This window comes from Alexandromys fortis, unplaced genomic scaffold (assembly GCF_014885135.2).
Source record: "Alexandromys fortis isolate MF-2015 unplaced genomic scaffold, M_Fortis_MF-2015_v1.1 scaffold_85, whole genome shotgun sequence".
Taxonomy (NCBI): Eukaryota; Metazoa; Chordata; class Mammalia; order Rodentia; family Cricetidae; genus Alexandromys; species Alexandromys fortis.
Window position 1 is genome coordinate 5,568,411 of NW_026067975.1, and position 15,264 is coordinate 5,583,674.

A 15,264-nucleotide genomic window follows, 5' to 3' on the forward strand; every position below is an offset into this window, starting at 1 on the left:
GGAGTGGCAACAGGAACATTCCCCAGAGCTTGCTCACCGAACAGTCTTGCTCAGACACTGAGTTCTAGATTCATTAAGAGCTCATGCTTGAAAAAAATGTGAACAGAAATAAGCAACAGAGGAAGACACCCAAAATTAACCTCTGGCTTTCAAAGTACACACAGGCTAGTGCACCAATGAATGCATACATTTATACAGCACATATAAAAGAAATATATATATATATATATATATACACACACATATATAGTAAAAATTTAAGACTTTCTCCCTGATACTATTTAAAATTCTAAATTAAAGAAAGTTTTTCAAACGATTAAACTTTAAAACTAACAACTATTAAACTTTTTAAATGTATATAATGGTTAAATTTATCAATAATAAAATTTTTGGCCTGAGAGATGGCACAGTAGTGCAGAACATGTACCACCCTTACAAGGACCCAGGTTCAGTTCCCAGCAACACTAGAACATTCAGAACCACCTTAACTCTAGGTCCAAGTTATTTAACACTCTCCTCTAACTCGGAGGACACTGCATCAACCCCAGAAAAACATATACATGTACTTACACAAATATTTTTAAATTAAGATTTAAATTTTCTGTTCATTAAAAGACATGTCTGAAAGTTAATTAGGCAAGTTCTAGACTGGGATAGAATATGAGTATATTTACTACATATATGATAAATGTCCCCAAGAACTTAACAGTAAGAAAAAAATAATAAAGTTGGTTAAGACTTATGAATGAAAAAAACACTAAAGACCTATAAATACATGGGCCTTTAAAGTCAGCGTGGGATACCATCTCATATTCACTAGAACTAAAACAAAAAATACTGATGTAGACCACCGACAAGAGTGTGGAACAGCTGACACCTTTACTTAAGGCCTGCCTTGTCTTTTTCCCTATGGGTAAAGACAGTCATGCAAGTCAGGGACCTGGTTGGGGACCAGCCCATGGTGGCAGGTTCACCTTAAGGTAATAGACTTAATCTGGGTGGTGGTGGTGCACACCTTTAATCTCAGCACTCAGGAAGCAGAAGCAGGTGGATCTCTTGTTTGAGGCCAGCCTGGTCTATATAGTGAGTTCCAGAACAGACAGCTATACACAGAGAAATCCTATCTACAGATAAACCAAAAGAAGAAGAATATGAAGAAGAAGAGAAGGAGGAGGAGGAGGAGGAGGAGAAGGAGGGGGAGGAGGAGGAGAAGTGTACTAAGAGGCCACTTATTCCTGGCTGACCAGACTCAAATAGTCACACAGAAACCATATTAATTAAATCACTGCTTGGTCCATTAGCTCTAGCTTCTTTTTGGCTAACTCTTACATCTTAATTTAACCCATTTCTAGTAATCTGTGTATTGTCACATGGCTGTGGCTAATCGGGTAAAGTTCTGGTGTCTGTCTCCAGTGGAGCTATATGGCTTCTATGGCTTCTCTTGACTCCACCCCCTTTTTCCCAGCATTCGGTTTATCCCCACACACACACCAGCTCTGCTCTACCATATCACAGGCCCCAAATGGCTTCTTTATTAACCAATGGTATTCACAGCATACAGAGGAGAATCCTACATCACAGAAGAAAGGAAGAAAGAAAAGACTGACAGACGGACAGAAGGAAGGAAGGAAGGAAGGAAGGAAGGAAGGAAGGAAGGAAGGAAGGAAGGAAGGAAGGCAAACAGACAATGGACTTTTCCTTCTTAGAACTCCCAAACGCTATTGCAGTACACAGGAAGGAATAAAGTAAAATGTGTCTGGGTCTGCCTGCCTTTGAATGCTCACTCAGAAAGGTTTAACAATGTCCTTTTTCTTCACTTCTATCCTTTTCTTCCAGATGCTGGCCAGAACCTAAGTATGCTTTTAAAGGCTCCATTGCTTTTTGGTCCCTTACTTACTCTTTTGCTAAAGCTTCCCGTCCTACCTCAGTATTGGCTGCAGCCCAGTGGCTGATCTTGCTGGCTTCTTATTTTCCTCCACTCTCCTTTTTTTTTTTCCATGCCTGTGAAATTTACAGCTTTCCTACCCTCGGGTTTTCATTTTAAGCACTAATAAAGTGTTCTCAAGCTTCCATTGAGTCCATTCTTAAATTCTTTTATTAATAAAAACTAATGTTACTTCTTATAGCATTCCAGTTCACAATTTATATTAATAATTGTTAATGAATTTTTTGTTAAAGCATTATTTTAGTGAAGTTTCACTTGGAGTATTTCAGTTGGGTAAAAATACAAACTCCAGCAAGCCCAAGTGTTATTGGAGCTTAGAAGGCAAGGGATGGAAAGTTTCTGCTAAGCACTGAAATTCTTTCTCCATGGGCACTTCTCACCCTTACCTCCTATCCTACTCCTGACTGGGACCAACACATAAACGTGAAGAAATGACATCCATAACAGAACCTTCTCCCATAGAGATTTCCTTGAGGTTCTGTGACTACTTCCTAAACAAAGCAAAGACCACACCAGCCTCAGATCTCCAGTCTGCTGAGAAACTTCTGAAACAGTTAAATTGCAGTACTGCTTTCTTTTGCTGCCCTAGAAATGCAAGAAACAGCCTGCAATTCAGCAGCTTGCTTTCTGATGCAGGCACTTTCTGAACTAGCTGGAATTTCTCTTCCCAGAGAATGACTTTCAAGAAGAATAATCTCAGACTAAAATTGCATGTCATTTTACAAACAAAATGGAATGATTTAATATTTCAAAAAAATTTCTAAAATAAAATTCTTGCCTTCATCTTAATAATCTACAACTTTGTATCTTTCCCACAGTGCATGGTGCTCAGAGGTCAAACATCCAGGGTGTTACCAAAGTTATTTACAATCTGTCTTCCAGCAGCACAGGCTTTTCACCTACAGTGATACCCACCCTGGGAAGGCTGGGAATGGATCTTTCCACTTCTATCCTCACTACACGAGAAATTCCAGCACCTACATTTCTACAGTCTGGTATTTGGAGAGGTTGATGGTAAAACAAATAAAGAACAAGACTGTTCCAGAGAAATTAAATTATCAACAGGATTAGTCTTTTAGAATGTTAGTTTTCATAGCTTTGGCTCCTGGGGAAAAAGTCAACTGTTTAAACTGTTTAAATAAAAGTAAACTGTCGTGTCTGCAGAATGCCTGGGAGTGTCCATTCCGTGAAGTTCTCCCAAAAGTACAGTTGATCCCTTAACCATCCCCAATGATGCTGGTCTGTACTAGATATATCCAGTCTTGACACAAATATGACCTTGCTGTTCTTGTGGGTAAGCTGAATTACTGGCCTTGGTCCTGTATTTAACCTAGGGTCGTATTTTTGCAAGAAATGTTACTCTGTGTTCTCAGATTTGTGGAGCGAAAATGCCAGAACTGTCTGCGTGGCGTGACCTGAAGTACCGGAGGCTCCTGGTGTCAGCTGAGCTACCAGTCAGAACTAGATCAGAACATGAGAAATGTATGATATCTTTAAACATTGACTCCTCATCAATCAATGTTCAAGCCTTTTCTTTGTTCTTGTTTCTTTTCACTTACAGGATGTAAACCCAGGGAATTCTGACTAATATCCACATTTTATAAAGCTTTAGGGTCTTTCTAGCTGATTCTTTCCTTCCACCATGTGGTTCCCAATGATCCAATTCAGGTTTTCAGACTTGGCGGTAACCACCTTTACTTGTGGAACCATCTTACCAGCCCACATTTCCTAAATGTTATAATAAATAGCAAGAGAGAGAGAGAGAGAGAGAGAGAGAGAGAGAGAGAGAGAGAGAGAGAGAGAGAGAGAAGAGAAATAAAGCTACCAAATCAGAAAAAGAAAAGTCCAAGTTGTTTAAGTATTTTGCTAAAAAAAAAAAAAAAAGGAAAGCAGGTAAAAGGAAAAAGAAAAATGCTTTAGATAAGAAATGATTTAAAATTATAAATTAGATACACCCTAAAGTAAAGAATTGTTCCGAAAATAGAAAGTAAAGCAAAAAGTTAAAGCAAATCATAAAAATGCTATAAAGGCTAAAATTTAAATAAAGATAGAAAAGCATGGCTAAATAATCAGAAGGCATTGAAATCCTCAAGGTAAAATTCAATACCTTAATACAGATTTAGTCGATGGATTTTTGTTGAGAACATCGTTTTCTAAACACATTGTTCTGCTTTTAGCGTTACTGGAAGTGTTGGAGTCAGAGCCTCGGCCCCCATAGGCCTGAAAAGCTAGGGCCAGCTACACATCCTCAACAGGCCAATCAAAGAGACAAACAATAGTCAAACAAACAAACAGAAAAGAGAGAAATGAGATTCTTTTAGATGTGGCCACATTGGGAAGAGGAAAAGAGATAAATAGCCTCCTTCTCTCACTCAAAGCCAATCTCCACGGTCTGCACTTGACGTGTGGGTTTCAGTAGGGATGCCCTGTGCACAACTGAACAGTCCTGACCCGGGACTGCTTTGGGTTTTCAAGCCTTCATCACTGTCTCATTTCTATTTTTTCCTGCAAGGAGTTGTCAAAACCCTGAAGTATCTTCCAGAAAGACAGGTTTCTCCTCTGGCTGGCATGAGAACTCAGTTCTTCCTTCTCCCAGCACACCTGTGATCTCTTATCTGAATTGCTGGGGCCTCGCTATCTTAATAATCTGATAGCTGAAGAGAGAAGAACCACGTCTCTCATAGTTTCTTTAGGATATCTTAATTTCTGCTAGGACAGTTACATTAGAAATATTTACAGAAAGAAAAATAAAAGCTTAGAGAAAAGGGATTCGAAGTCTAATTCTTTTACTGAATGGACCTTTTAAAACCCAGTAATTAAAGTTTACGAAATGCTGCTGATACATTTTCCCATTGAAGCCTCCTCATGCCAGGGATCCACTGCCTTAAGGTAAGAAAAAAATCTGTTGAAAATAATTATTTCAGGAGTTGGCAAAGTGGCTCAGTGGTTAAGAGGGCTTGAGTTCAGTCCCCAGAACCCACACCAGGTGGTTTACAACTGCTTGTAACTCCAGGTTCATGAGATCCCAGGACCTCTTCTGACCTCACACGTATACTTGAAAATAAAAATTAAAAAAAATGAAAGAATCTTTCAAAAAACAAATTTATACCTATTTGTGTCATTCTTGCTAAATTATATAGTAACCATGGAACTTACTTTAATGAACAAATATTTAAATTAGTTTATAAAATTTGGCTTATTGTGCAAAAATTTATTCATACCGAAGATTTTCACACTTCTTACATTGGTATTAAAATGAACAAGAGACACTAACAGCTAAACTTGATTAAAGATTTTGTCTTCCTTGGTCAGAGACACTCCCATTAGATCTACATCTAAGATCTGCCCTTGGTAGGAAACATCCTTTATCTCTTTATAAAGTTAACTGCTAAGCACTCTGTGAAAATATGGTCAAAAGAATGCATGAGTCACCTCTGCTGAAGGGAGCCACGGTACACTATAAGGAAACTTTAAACCTGATAACTAAAAATTCAAAATTGATTACAGAATCTTTCCACTGAGAGTTCCCAGACATTAATAATTAAAGGAACATGCACTAAAACCAGCTGCTTTGATCTACTGGAAAACGGAGACTACAGCCAGGGCTCTCTTAGCCTAGAGAGAAAGACCACAGCGATACTTCTAACCACCTCCTATGCTGCAAAATATCAGGAGAGAAATTCTTGCATCCATGCTTTTTACCTGTGCTGACTTCTTTTGAAAACACACCCTCACAGAGCTCAGAAACTCTGGGCAACTCCAACTACTCTGACTACTTCACACCCCAATTGTATTTTATTATAGACAATTGTGGTCAGATACAATTTTGTTCTCCCAACAATCAATTCTGGTTCCATAAGTTTATAGTTACTTATTTTTTTATTTTTTTTTTTTGAGCAAAACATAGAAAGCTATTGAATTCAATTTTACTTTATGGTTTTAAATTACAGTTTTAGGTTATTGCTGGACTTGTGAAAGGCGATTTTTTTTCACCTACCATAATTTGTCAGTCTTCCCCTGGCTCATGTCACATCTCTAACATAAAGACCTGTTCAGAAAATTCAGTGCAAGCTAGAATTATATTTTGTAAAGCATTTTAACCAGAGTGCCAATTATGAAAAATATTAAAATAATTTAAACTTTGTTGCTGTGCATGTGTGTGCATAGTCTTTCATATTGTTCCCAGATGTATGAACATATTCTCAGTAGAACTGACAAATCAGATTCCAACAGTTCACAGAATTTGAACTGCATAGCCTTATAGGCCAACAACCATATTCCCTTCTTAGATGACACAAATTAAAGTCAGTAAGGCTTCACATGATGCTACTATTTTATTATTGGAAATTCAACAAATACTAAATCCAGAAGTTTCTTGAATAAAGCGGAGTTACATCCCAACATGCAAAATAAATTGAAAATGCTTAATTTGAACATGCACTTAGTACAAAACTGACATCCTGGTACATCAGTGCACAGTACCAGAAAACCAAGACCCGAATTCTTGGGAAGTTTAGCCCCCTGACACGTTGCAACATAGAGACAATATTATGTACACCAATAACCTGAGAAAAGACAAAAATTAAAAATTTGAAGTAGAGTTTTATATTGCATGCACACTGTTTTTGAATCATCCAAAGTTCAATGGAAAAAAAAAAAAAAGAAAACCTAAGTTGGTTAAGTCAGTGACTATCCATTTATGTCTTTCCTCTTCCTGTTGACTGTTACGTTACCATACTTTTCTGGTGCTGTGATAAAACACCATGACTGTAGCAACTTATAGATGGAAAGGTTTATTTGGGGTTCAGGGTTCGAGGGGGTTACCAGTTCACCACCAACAGAGTCACTGTGAAGTATGGTAGCAGGAAGACACGGGGGGCAGGAACAGCTGGGAGCTCACAGCTAGAACTGCAAGCAGCAAACAGAGAAAGGGAGAACTGGGGGTGATGGGAGGTTTTGGACCCCCAAAGATTGCTCCCCAGTGACACATTTCATACAGCATGGCCACACCTCCTAAGCTTTTCCAGACAGTGTCAACTACTGGGGATCAATTATTGAAATGCCTGAGAATATGGAGGATCTCGTTCAAACTATCAGGTACAAGGAAATAAACTGCTTGCCAAACTGTAAAGTCTGTTACATCATTAAAATAATCAGTCAACTTTACTGCTCATGCAAATGTGCTGGGTCTTGCAGCTCTGAAATTTCCTTGTTTCTAAGAGTGATCTCTGAGATCAGGCTTCTCAGGGTACAACTCTTAAAGGGCATCCCGAATGGGTGCTAAGTGCTTGTCTTGGTGAGTGCTCTACAGAGTCACATGACCCCACCTGTGAGACTGCAGGGAATCTGGAAGCACACGTGTATTCTGTGAATACCTGTAACCAGAGAAACCAACCAGCATGCCCATCATCCAGGGCTGCAGCATCTGAGAGGAATCAGCTATATCACAGAGACAAGCACATATTTTGAAATTAGTTCTGTCTTCATTTTAGACCACAAATACTTTAAAAGTGAACTAAATTTTTACAAAACGATTTGTTGCAGGATGAAACTGTCTGAAATGTATTGCACACACTGTTTGTTAGGACAAATGTCCCAAATTAGAAGAGGAAGGCTATTTAACTAGTGACACACTACCTATGAGTTAATGCCTGTTTTCTGCTCTGTTTCGTAATAAAAAATCAGAATATTCGGTAGGCAGGTAGTTCACGGCTTTATTCCCAGTACTCAGAAGGTAGAGGCTGGTGGATCTCTGTGAGTCCAAGGATAGCCTGGTCTACAGACCAAGTTTCACGACAGCCAGAACTACATAGAGAGACCCTGTCTCAAAGGAACCAAATTAAAATAATAAAAATAAATAATATTATTCCTGCTGAAACCTGCCTACCACCTTCCTCACTAGTTTACCTTTGAAGTCACTGAAAGTTTCCTTTACACATGACCAATTCACTTATATCAATCCTGAAGTTAAAAATAACATCTTTATACCTTTACAAAACCACACTTTCCCATTTGTGCGATTCACTATTTCACCTTTCAGCCAAGAGTCTCTAAATTCTAGACATTTTTTGTCTTTAGACATTACTCTAATTTTAACTTTTCGAAATAATATTTGTCCCACTTCCCACACCAATCTAAAAAGACATTGTGCTTGGTCCAACCTGCCAGCCAAGCACACTGAGCAATGCCATCCGTAACCAGGGTAACCATGTGCTTCCAGTAAACACATCAAGGCCACTCTCTTCCTCCCCATCTGAATCCATTCTCTTTACCAGTGGCTGTTTTAGAACTATATTTAACTTCAGAGTCAGAGGATTAAATGGGCACTTTTTAGACAGTCTATAGACACAGCACTTTTGCAGCACATATAAATACACTATTTTAAGATATGCAACACTGATTCTGTTGATTTAAGATGCCCATTGGAAGACCACCCCATGCCACCAGTGTGCAGGGTATTCATAAACTGAACAAATAATGAGAATAGCAGGGACAGTAAGTTTTTGTTAGTCTTAATGAATCACTCTTTCCAGTGACTACATGCCCTTCCAGTGAGAGACTGTATGTACTCACTCCATTCAAGGATAGACTGTATACCTTCATCTCCTACACAAGATAAAAATCCATACATTTTCAAAAACGTTTACCTGTAAAGTTCAAAGCTTCTTTCCCCCACCCAATCCCCTAGAGACTACTGGTCCAAATAAAATTTCAGAAATAATAGCATCTTCCCATAACAGCTAAGCATTTAGTAGGTTCCACACTGGGTGGTCGGGATGCACGAGAGACTCCAAAAGACTCTAGAAAGTCTGTGGAAGGAAGAGACTTCATTTCTGCCCTTGGGACATTCATGGCCATGAGAGGGAAATGCACATAATCACGTGCTCAGAGGAGGCACTGGCAGTGGGACACTGGTCAGCTTCTCACGGAAGCTGAATGGCTTACGAGTGTCATCACTCTACCTTGTAGGCTGGGCTTTACCTCTTAATGTCTGACTTGGCCTGAACTGGGTGCTCGGCTTTGCTGGCCGAGCTTTTGAAGAATGCAGCACCAGGAGTCTGGAGAGAGATCCCCGAGAGTCACTCTCCAGAGAACTAAAGTTGTAAGTTCTGCAGTTTCACTCAGGAGCTCTGCTGGCCACCACTCCTGGGTGGATTCCTGTCCTTCTACATTGTCCACATTGACTTGATGTGGAGGGCAATGACGTCACAAGAGCTCATGTCACTGCCCATCCAGGACTAGCTCTGCATGCTCACTGATCAAGCATCTAACATTTTCCTTTCCTTGTACTTGAGATAGGTCACCGAGAGTAAGCTGGGCCCCCTTGGTTCAGCCCAACAGCCAAGGCACAAGGAAAGGATGGCTGCAAATGTGTGAATATGCCAAGCAGGCAAACCTGTGAACAACTTAGCCCACCTCCCTCCATTTACACCAGCAAAAACATCAATAATGTCAGAAACGCAGACCTGGTAACTTTCTCAATCACGTGGTTTCCATTGTTCTAACCAGTCATCTCGTCCTTAATTGTACCATCATAGGCCTTTTTGATGATCATTCATAATCATTATTTATTTCTTTTTCATATACAGCATAGGCCTTTTGATGATCATTCATAATCATTATTTACTTCTTTTTCATATACAGCAATTCAAAAGATGTTCCTGTGTACAGTAGTGTCTTATGAGCCTGCTCCTGCGACAGTAGATTGTCACCTGAGAGCTCCAATGGTTACAGTTGTGTCCCTGAATCTGACATTTTCTATGCACGTTTTATTAGTCCCACAGGCTAGCAGACCCTACTGAACATAAATAGAAGCCTACAATGTAGTGAAGAATTGAGGACAAAGCATTTCATCACTGGAAGTGTGGTCACTCTTTGAGAGTAAGGTGTTGTAATTCCTCCTTTTAAAACACTGATATAGATCACAGCAGAAATATTTGAAGAGAACCATTAAAGACATCATCTCTGTACTTTTCGTTTGTACTAACTTTAAAGCAACAACTAAAAGAAAATGAAAGTTGTTGCATCCTCCTTAGATTAGATGAGCATGTGTAGATTTTAACCACAGGGTGGAGCTGTGATGCCACAGTTTGGAAATATTTATAAAACATGACAATAATTTAGTAAGCCACGACTGAAGAGGCTAACTTAATTTTGCAGCTACACACACTAGTCCCAATTACTCAATTCTGCACCGCTGATGCTCAGTAGGAAATACTGAACATTTGTTCAGTGCTGCTTGGACTGTTCCTGAGTTCTGGTCAGTAACAACCACCATGTGACTTGATCCCGTGTGCTCTTCTGAGAGATGCTAGTCTGTCTGGATGTTCACTGAACATTATAAGGGACATTTTTAAAAGTTACTTTAAAAGTGATTATGCCGTTGTGCACAGAGCAGTTTCCTATCTATACAAATCTACAGGGAACCTTCTCCACGCCTTAATTCTAAGTGATAAAGTAGCATCTACTTTAGACTGAGGTTTCAGGATGGCAACCTATCTTTATGGCACGCTATTTGAACTAAAAATTAATGAACTGTTTGATCTTTTTAACCATTATATAGGCAGAAATTCCTATGTTACAAACACTATCAACATTCAAAAATATCTATTTGTCAGTGAAAACAGAACATGCTCATTGGTTTCTTAATATACTACCTGAATAAATATGAGTGTCACAGGTTTGTCAGCAAGAAAACCACCCTCACAGCCGAGTGCAGGGTCTTGTGAGGCAAGAGCCCTTCCCCAGGACTCCAAGCTCAGTCCACAGCTCAGTTTGCATTTTTTTTTGGGGGGGTGCGCATTTTGTTTTGTTTTGTTGGTTTGAGACAGAGTTTCTCTGTGTAGCCTTAGCTGTACTGGAACTCACTGTGTAGACCAGACTGGCCTCAAACTCAGATATCTACCTGCTTCAGTCTCCCCAGTGCTGGATTAAAGGTGTGCATCACCATGTGCAGTTTGTTTGCATTAGGAGAGCATCCTGCCATGTACTTTTCCACTCTCTTCGTCACTTTTTACATCTCTGTTCAAAGCTCAAGTAGTCTATAAATGTACACATCCGCAAAAAGCCTTTATGCATTTCCAGCTAGTTTGTTTCCTCCGATGTCTCTCTCTTACTAGCAGTCCCAAGGTTACACTTGTTTTCTGAAAGGCCACAGGAAAACAGTGCTGACAAGCCTGCATTCATGGTGTCTTAAATAATTTAATTTTCTAAAACATCACCTAATGAAAGGAAGTTATTTTCACAGACTGACTCTCCACTGTGAGCAGCAATTTTAAATTCTAGTCGATTTGTCTGCAACTTAAAGAGGTCCATTGTGCAAACAGGTTCCACACTCCAAATGAACATGTCCAAACAGTGACACCTAAGATACACTCTTCGTTCTTGGCAAACAGGCAAATTAATGAGTGTAGAGCCAGAGAGGGAAGCGGGAATGTGGATCCCTTTTCGAGGAGCCCCACTTCATAAAATTATCAATAAAAGTAAGAGATTTTCAAAGGTAAAGCAGAATGGAATTGAAAGACTAGAGCGGAAGTATCTGTTCTGGTGGACAACATTCATACCGATTTTTCCATGCAGTTAGCAAACGAAAAGTTAGAGGTGTAAATTAATGCAAGTTCTGGTTTCAAACAGGAAAGGAGGGAAGAAAAAAGGAATAAAGAAGAAAACATAAAAATGGGAACGGTACCTTGAAAACCTGACACCTTCACGAGGATATGAAAGCCATCCAGTCACACACCCAGAAGTGTATCCCCGCTTCTAGATGCTTTTACATGGCGAGTTTACAGCAACAAGCCAACAGCAGAAAAGCACAGAATCCATTTATGCTTTCAGGACCTCACACGATTATGTGCTCCCCAGAATATTTTACACACATACAGAGGGAAAGACAGACAGGCAGACAGATAGACAGAAACAGAGACACAGAGAGACGGATCTGTTTTTAATACAACTGGCATACTGGCTGATTTTATGTGTAGTCATCAAAGAGGAAGGAGCCTCAGTTGAAGAAATGTCACCATGAGACCCAGCTCTAAGACATTTTCTCAATTAAGGATCAACTGTGGACACTACTGTAGGTGGTACCTTTGGGCAGGTGGCCTGGGCTCTATAAGAAAGCAGACTGAGCAAGCCAGTAAGCAGCACCCCTCCATGGCTGGTGCATCAATCGCCTCCTGCCTTCAGGATTCTGACCTGTTTGAGTTCCTGTCCTTACTTCCTTCATTGATGGACAGCAATGTGGAACTCTAAGTCAAATAAACTTTTCCTCCCCAACTTGCTTTTTGGTCCTGGGGTTTTGTCTCAGTCATAGAGACCCTAAGACACCTAAGATACTCTAATAGAACACTTCCCCTCAATATGCCTCTCTTCTAGAGATATCTGTCACATTTTGTTATTCCTAAAAGAGAAAGCATTTATCATGCCTCAGAAGTGGCTCCAGAAACTCTCCCCACTGTGTCTCAATAGGCAGTTTTCTCCATCTACCCAACCCTACATTTTTCCATCTTTTAGACTGAATGACCTACTTATGGGAGGTTTACGTGTTTTCTCTCACAACGTATGACTCCAAGATACGCTTTATATTATTTCATAAAAAGGAGATTTAAAAAAAAAAAAACAAAATTTGCTAAACTGGTAGTCTTTATTCAGTTTCTGGAACCATGGCATGATGTTCATTACACTAGGTGACAGCCTATGTACTATAACACAGAGGAGACAATCCTTGGCTTCTGGCGCCTCCCCTGAACAGTGTGACACTGGCTGTCAGCCTAGCATGCAGAAAGAACTCCATTGCTTTACAATTTGGTGCAACTGGATGGCACCGATGCCAGACCAGCTCTACATATTGTGAACACTTTGCCTGGAGAGTAATTAAATTCACAAATCATTACTAAAACATTTTCTCAATCTGGTTGATCCACCTTGAAATGTTGCAGAATGCTTGGTTTACACGGCAAACATGTGTCTCTGTCTAAGGCGCCTTCTGATAGGCTCATAAAGAGCCAAATGGCCAATAGCTAAACAAGAGAGAACAGGTGGGGCCTATGAGCAGAAAGAGAGAAACTGGAAGGAGGAATCTAGGTGCGTGGTTTCATTAGCAGACTCTGAGAAAGTCAGATGTGCCCCACTAAGAAGTAATCTAGCTATGCAACAGAATGCAGATTAAAAAAAATATGTTTTAAGTTATAAGAGCTAGTTGGGAAAAAGCCTAAGCTGAGGTCAAGCTTTCATAATTAATAAGTCTCCACGTCACTGGTGGTGGCGCACACCTTTAATCCCAGCACTCGGGAGGCAGAAGCAGGCAGATCTCTTGAATTCGAGGTCAGCTTGGTCTACAGACTGAGTTCCAGGACAGGCTCTAAACCGTCTGGAGAAACAAAGCAACAACAACACAAGTCTTCATGCCATTATTTGCAGGCTGGCAGGCCAAACACAGTCTAACAAGAAAGCTTGCTACAAAGGAGAGGACAGGAAGGGGACTCAGCTTCCTTCCCAAATCAGTTGCCTGGGATGCCTACAGCTGAAGCACTGTGGACTCATTGCCTGGGACAGAGCCTGGATCATCAGACTCGAAACTACCGCCAGACAAATGTGTATGCTGATTAAACAGTGGCTTTCATTTCCACTCCTACAAAATGAGAAATACCAACTCCCTGGTCACTCCAAGACAGAGATGTACAACTGAATTTAGGTAGTAATTCTGATATAATACTAAACCACCAAGCTAAATGACTACAGCTCTTATATCCAGTCATGCTCTCAGACCATTCTACAATATATTCTCTTCTAAAGAACCATCAATAATACAAAAATCACAATGTGTATTTTAAATTATTTTATTTTTCATCATTTTCTAACACAGAGAGTCAGAAAAATGAATTTTGGCACCGGGAATAAAAAACTTTCTTCAAGTTTAACCTTTAAATTAAAAATAGTAGCTATAATAAGGATATTTAAACCTTTTTCAGAGAAATATTAAAAACTGATATCAAAATTTTTTGCTGTGGAGATTTTTAAAATGTGGGGTAGAAGAAAAGCAATAAAGAGATTAAGGAATGATAAAATAGATTATGGGGAAGTAAGAAAGGCTACCCCCAGGGAAAAAATAACAAAAAGAGCAACTCAGGGTAAAAAGTAAGAAACAAGGCTAAAAACCAGTTTCCTGATATGAAATTCAAGTACTTAAGAAGTTTTTAAAAACACTGTGAAATGTACTACTAATCTCAATGAAACTCTTCTTCTTACTCACTAATTTCTAGAATTAGTGGAGAAAAGAACAGAAGGAAACAAAATTCCCATTTGACATAAGGACACTTGCAGTGAAGTACTGTGCAGAGCAGAAAGGCCCCTGAGAGCTTGCCCTGAGAGCTTGCCCTGGAGGAACACGGGGGTCCACTTTCAAACAGAAAGGAAGACCCGCCTCCCACGCTAAGTCTATTTCCAATGGAGATGCTCCCGTTGGCTGCCTGCACTAGGTTTCTTCAGGAAAATCTTTGTGCAATATTTTCTTTGGGTTTTCATCCTAATTACAAAAAACAAACCTACACAGAGGTCAACATGGCTTAATAATTACATATAAATTCAGTAATCATCAAAATTCCAGGTTTCCAGAACTCCTGATTTTCATATATAAGCATATTCTATACTTCTCCACAATGATAAATAAAATCTCAGGTTTTTCTTAAATAAGAAAACATCACTAGGCTTATTATCACCGAAGCCTTTGTACCTAACCATTTTATTAAAAACTGTCATTATTTTCAGAGACAGTCAAAGATTACAAATAAATACCGACTTTCACTTTTTCCTTTCTTTCTTCGACTTGTGTTTTAAGGCTCAGAGCAGACATTGTGAAACGTCAAACAATTTTATATAAAAAGTTTTCAAATGTATGGCCCAAAGTGAAGTTGTTCTGTTGACATTATTTAATATTCCTCTCATCTTCTCAAGCACAACTTCAAAGACATGCTGATGCCAGTCATCCACCTCAAAGCACGACTGTGCTCGAGTTATGTAAATAACTTAGGGATCTATGAAGGACACCGCAATGTATCTTGTTCCATTTTTAACAGGAAGTCCTTCATGCAGATGGGTAAGCCTCCCAGGATGCATGAAGCTCCAGCCTTTCCGTGGGGATTCAATGGAGCAATTATACCTTAGAAATTTGCATCCACCTCCCTAAAAAGTTAAACACAAATACATCAACTTAATATTTTATGTTTTTAATCAGTAGCAATATTCAAGCTACACCATCTAAATAGCAAATTTCAGCAGAGTCTTCCCCACAAGGCCAGAGTTCCAGGAAATTTTCAATGTTT

The 15,264-nt window shown here is 39.4% G+C and overlaps 1 protein-coding gene across 2 annotated transcripts in view; it reads right to left on the bottom strand.

Annotated features, from left to right (window-relative positions):
* Positions 1-13,766: 13,766 nt before the first annotated feature.
* Positions 13,767-15,264, bottom strand: part of Plod2 (procollagen-lysine,2-oxoglutarate 5-dioxygenase 2) — a 65,195-nt gene continuing 63,697 nt past the window's right edge. For both annotated transcript variants that reach the window (XM_050157246.1, XM_050157247.1), the window contains one exon: positions 13,767-15,124. In XM_050157246.1, coding sequence (XP_050013203.1) covers positions 14,969-15,124 — 156 coding nt within the window. In that variant the 3' untranslated portion in view covers positions 13,767-14,968. The remainder of the gene's footprint in view (positions 15,125-15,264) is intronic.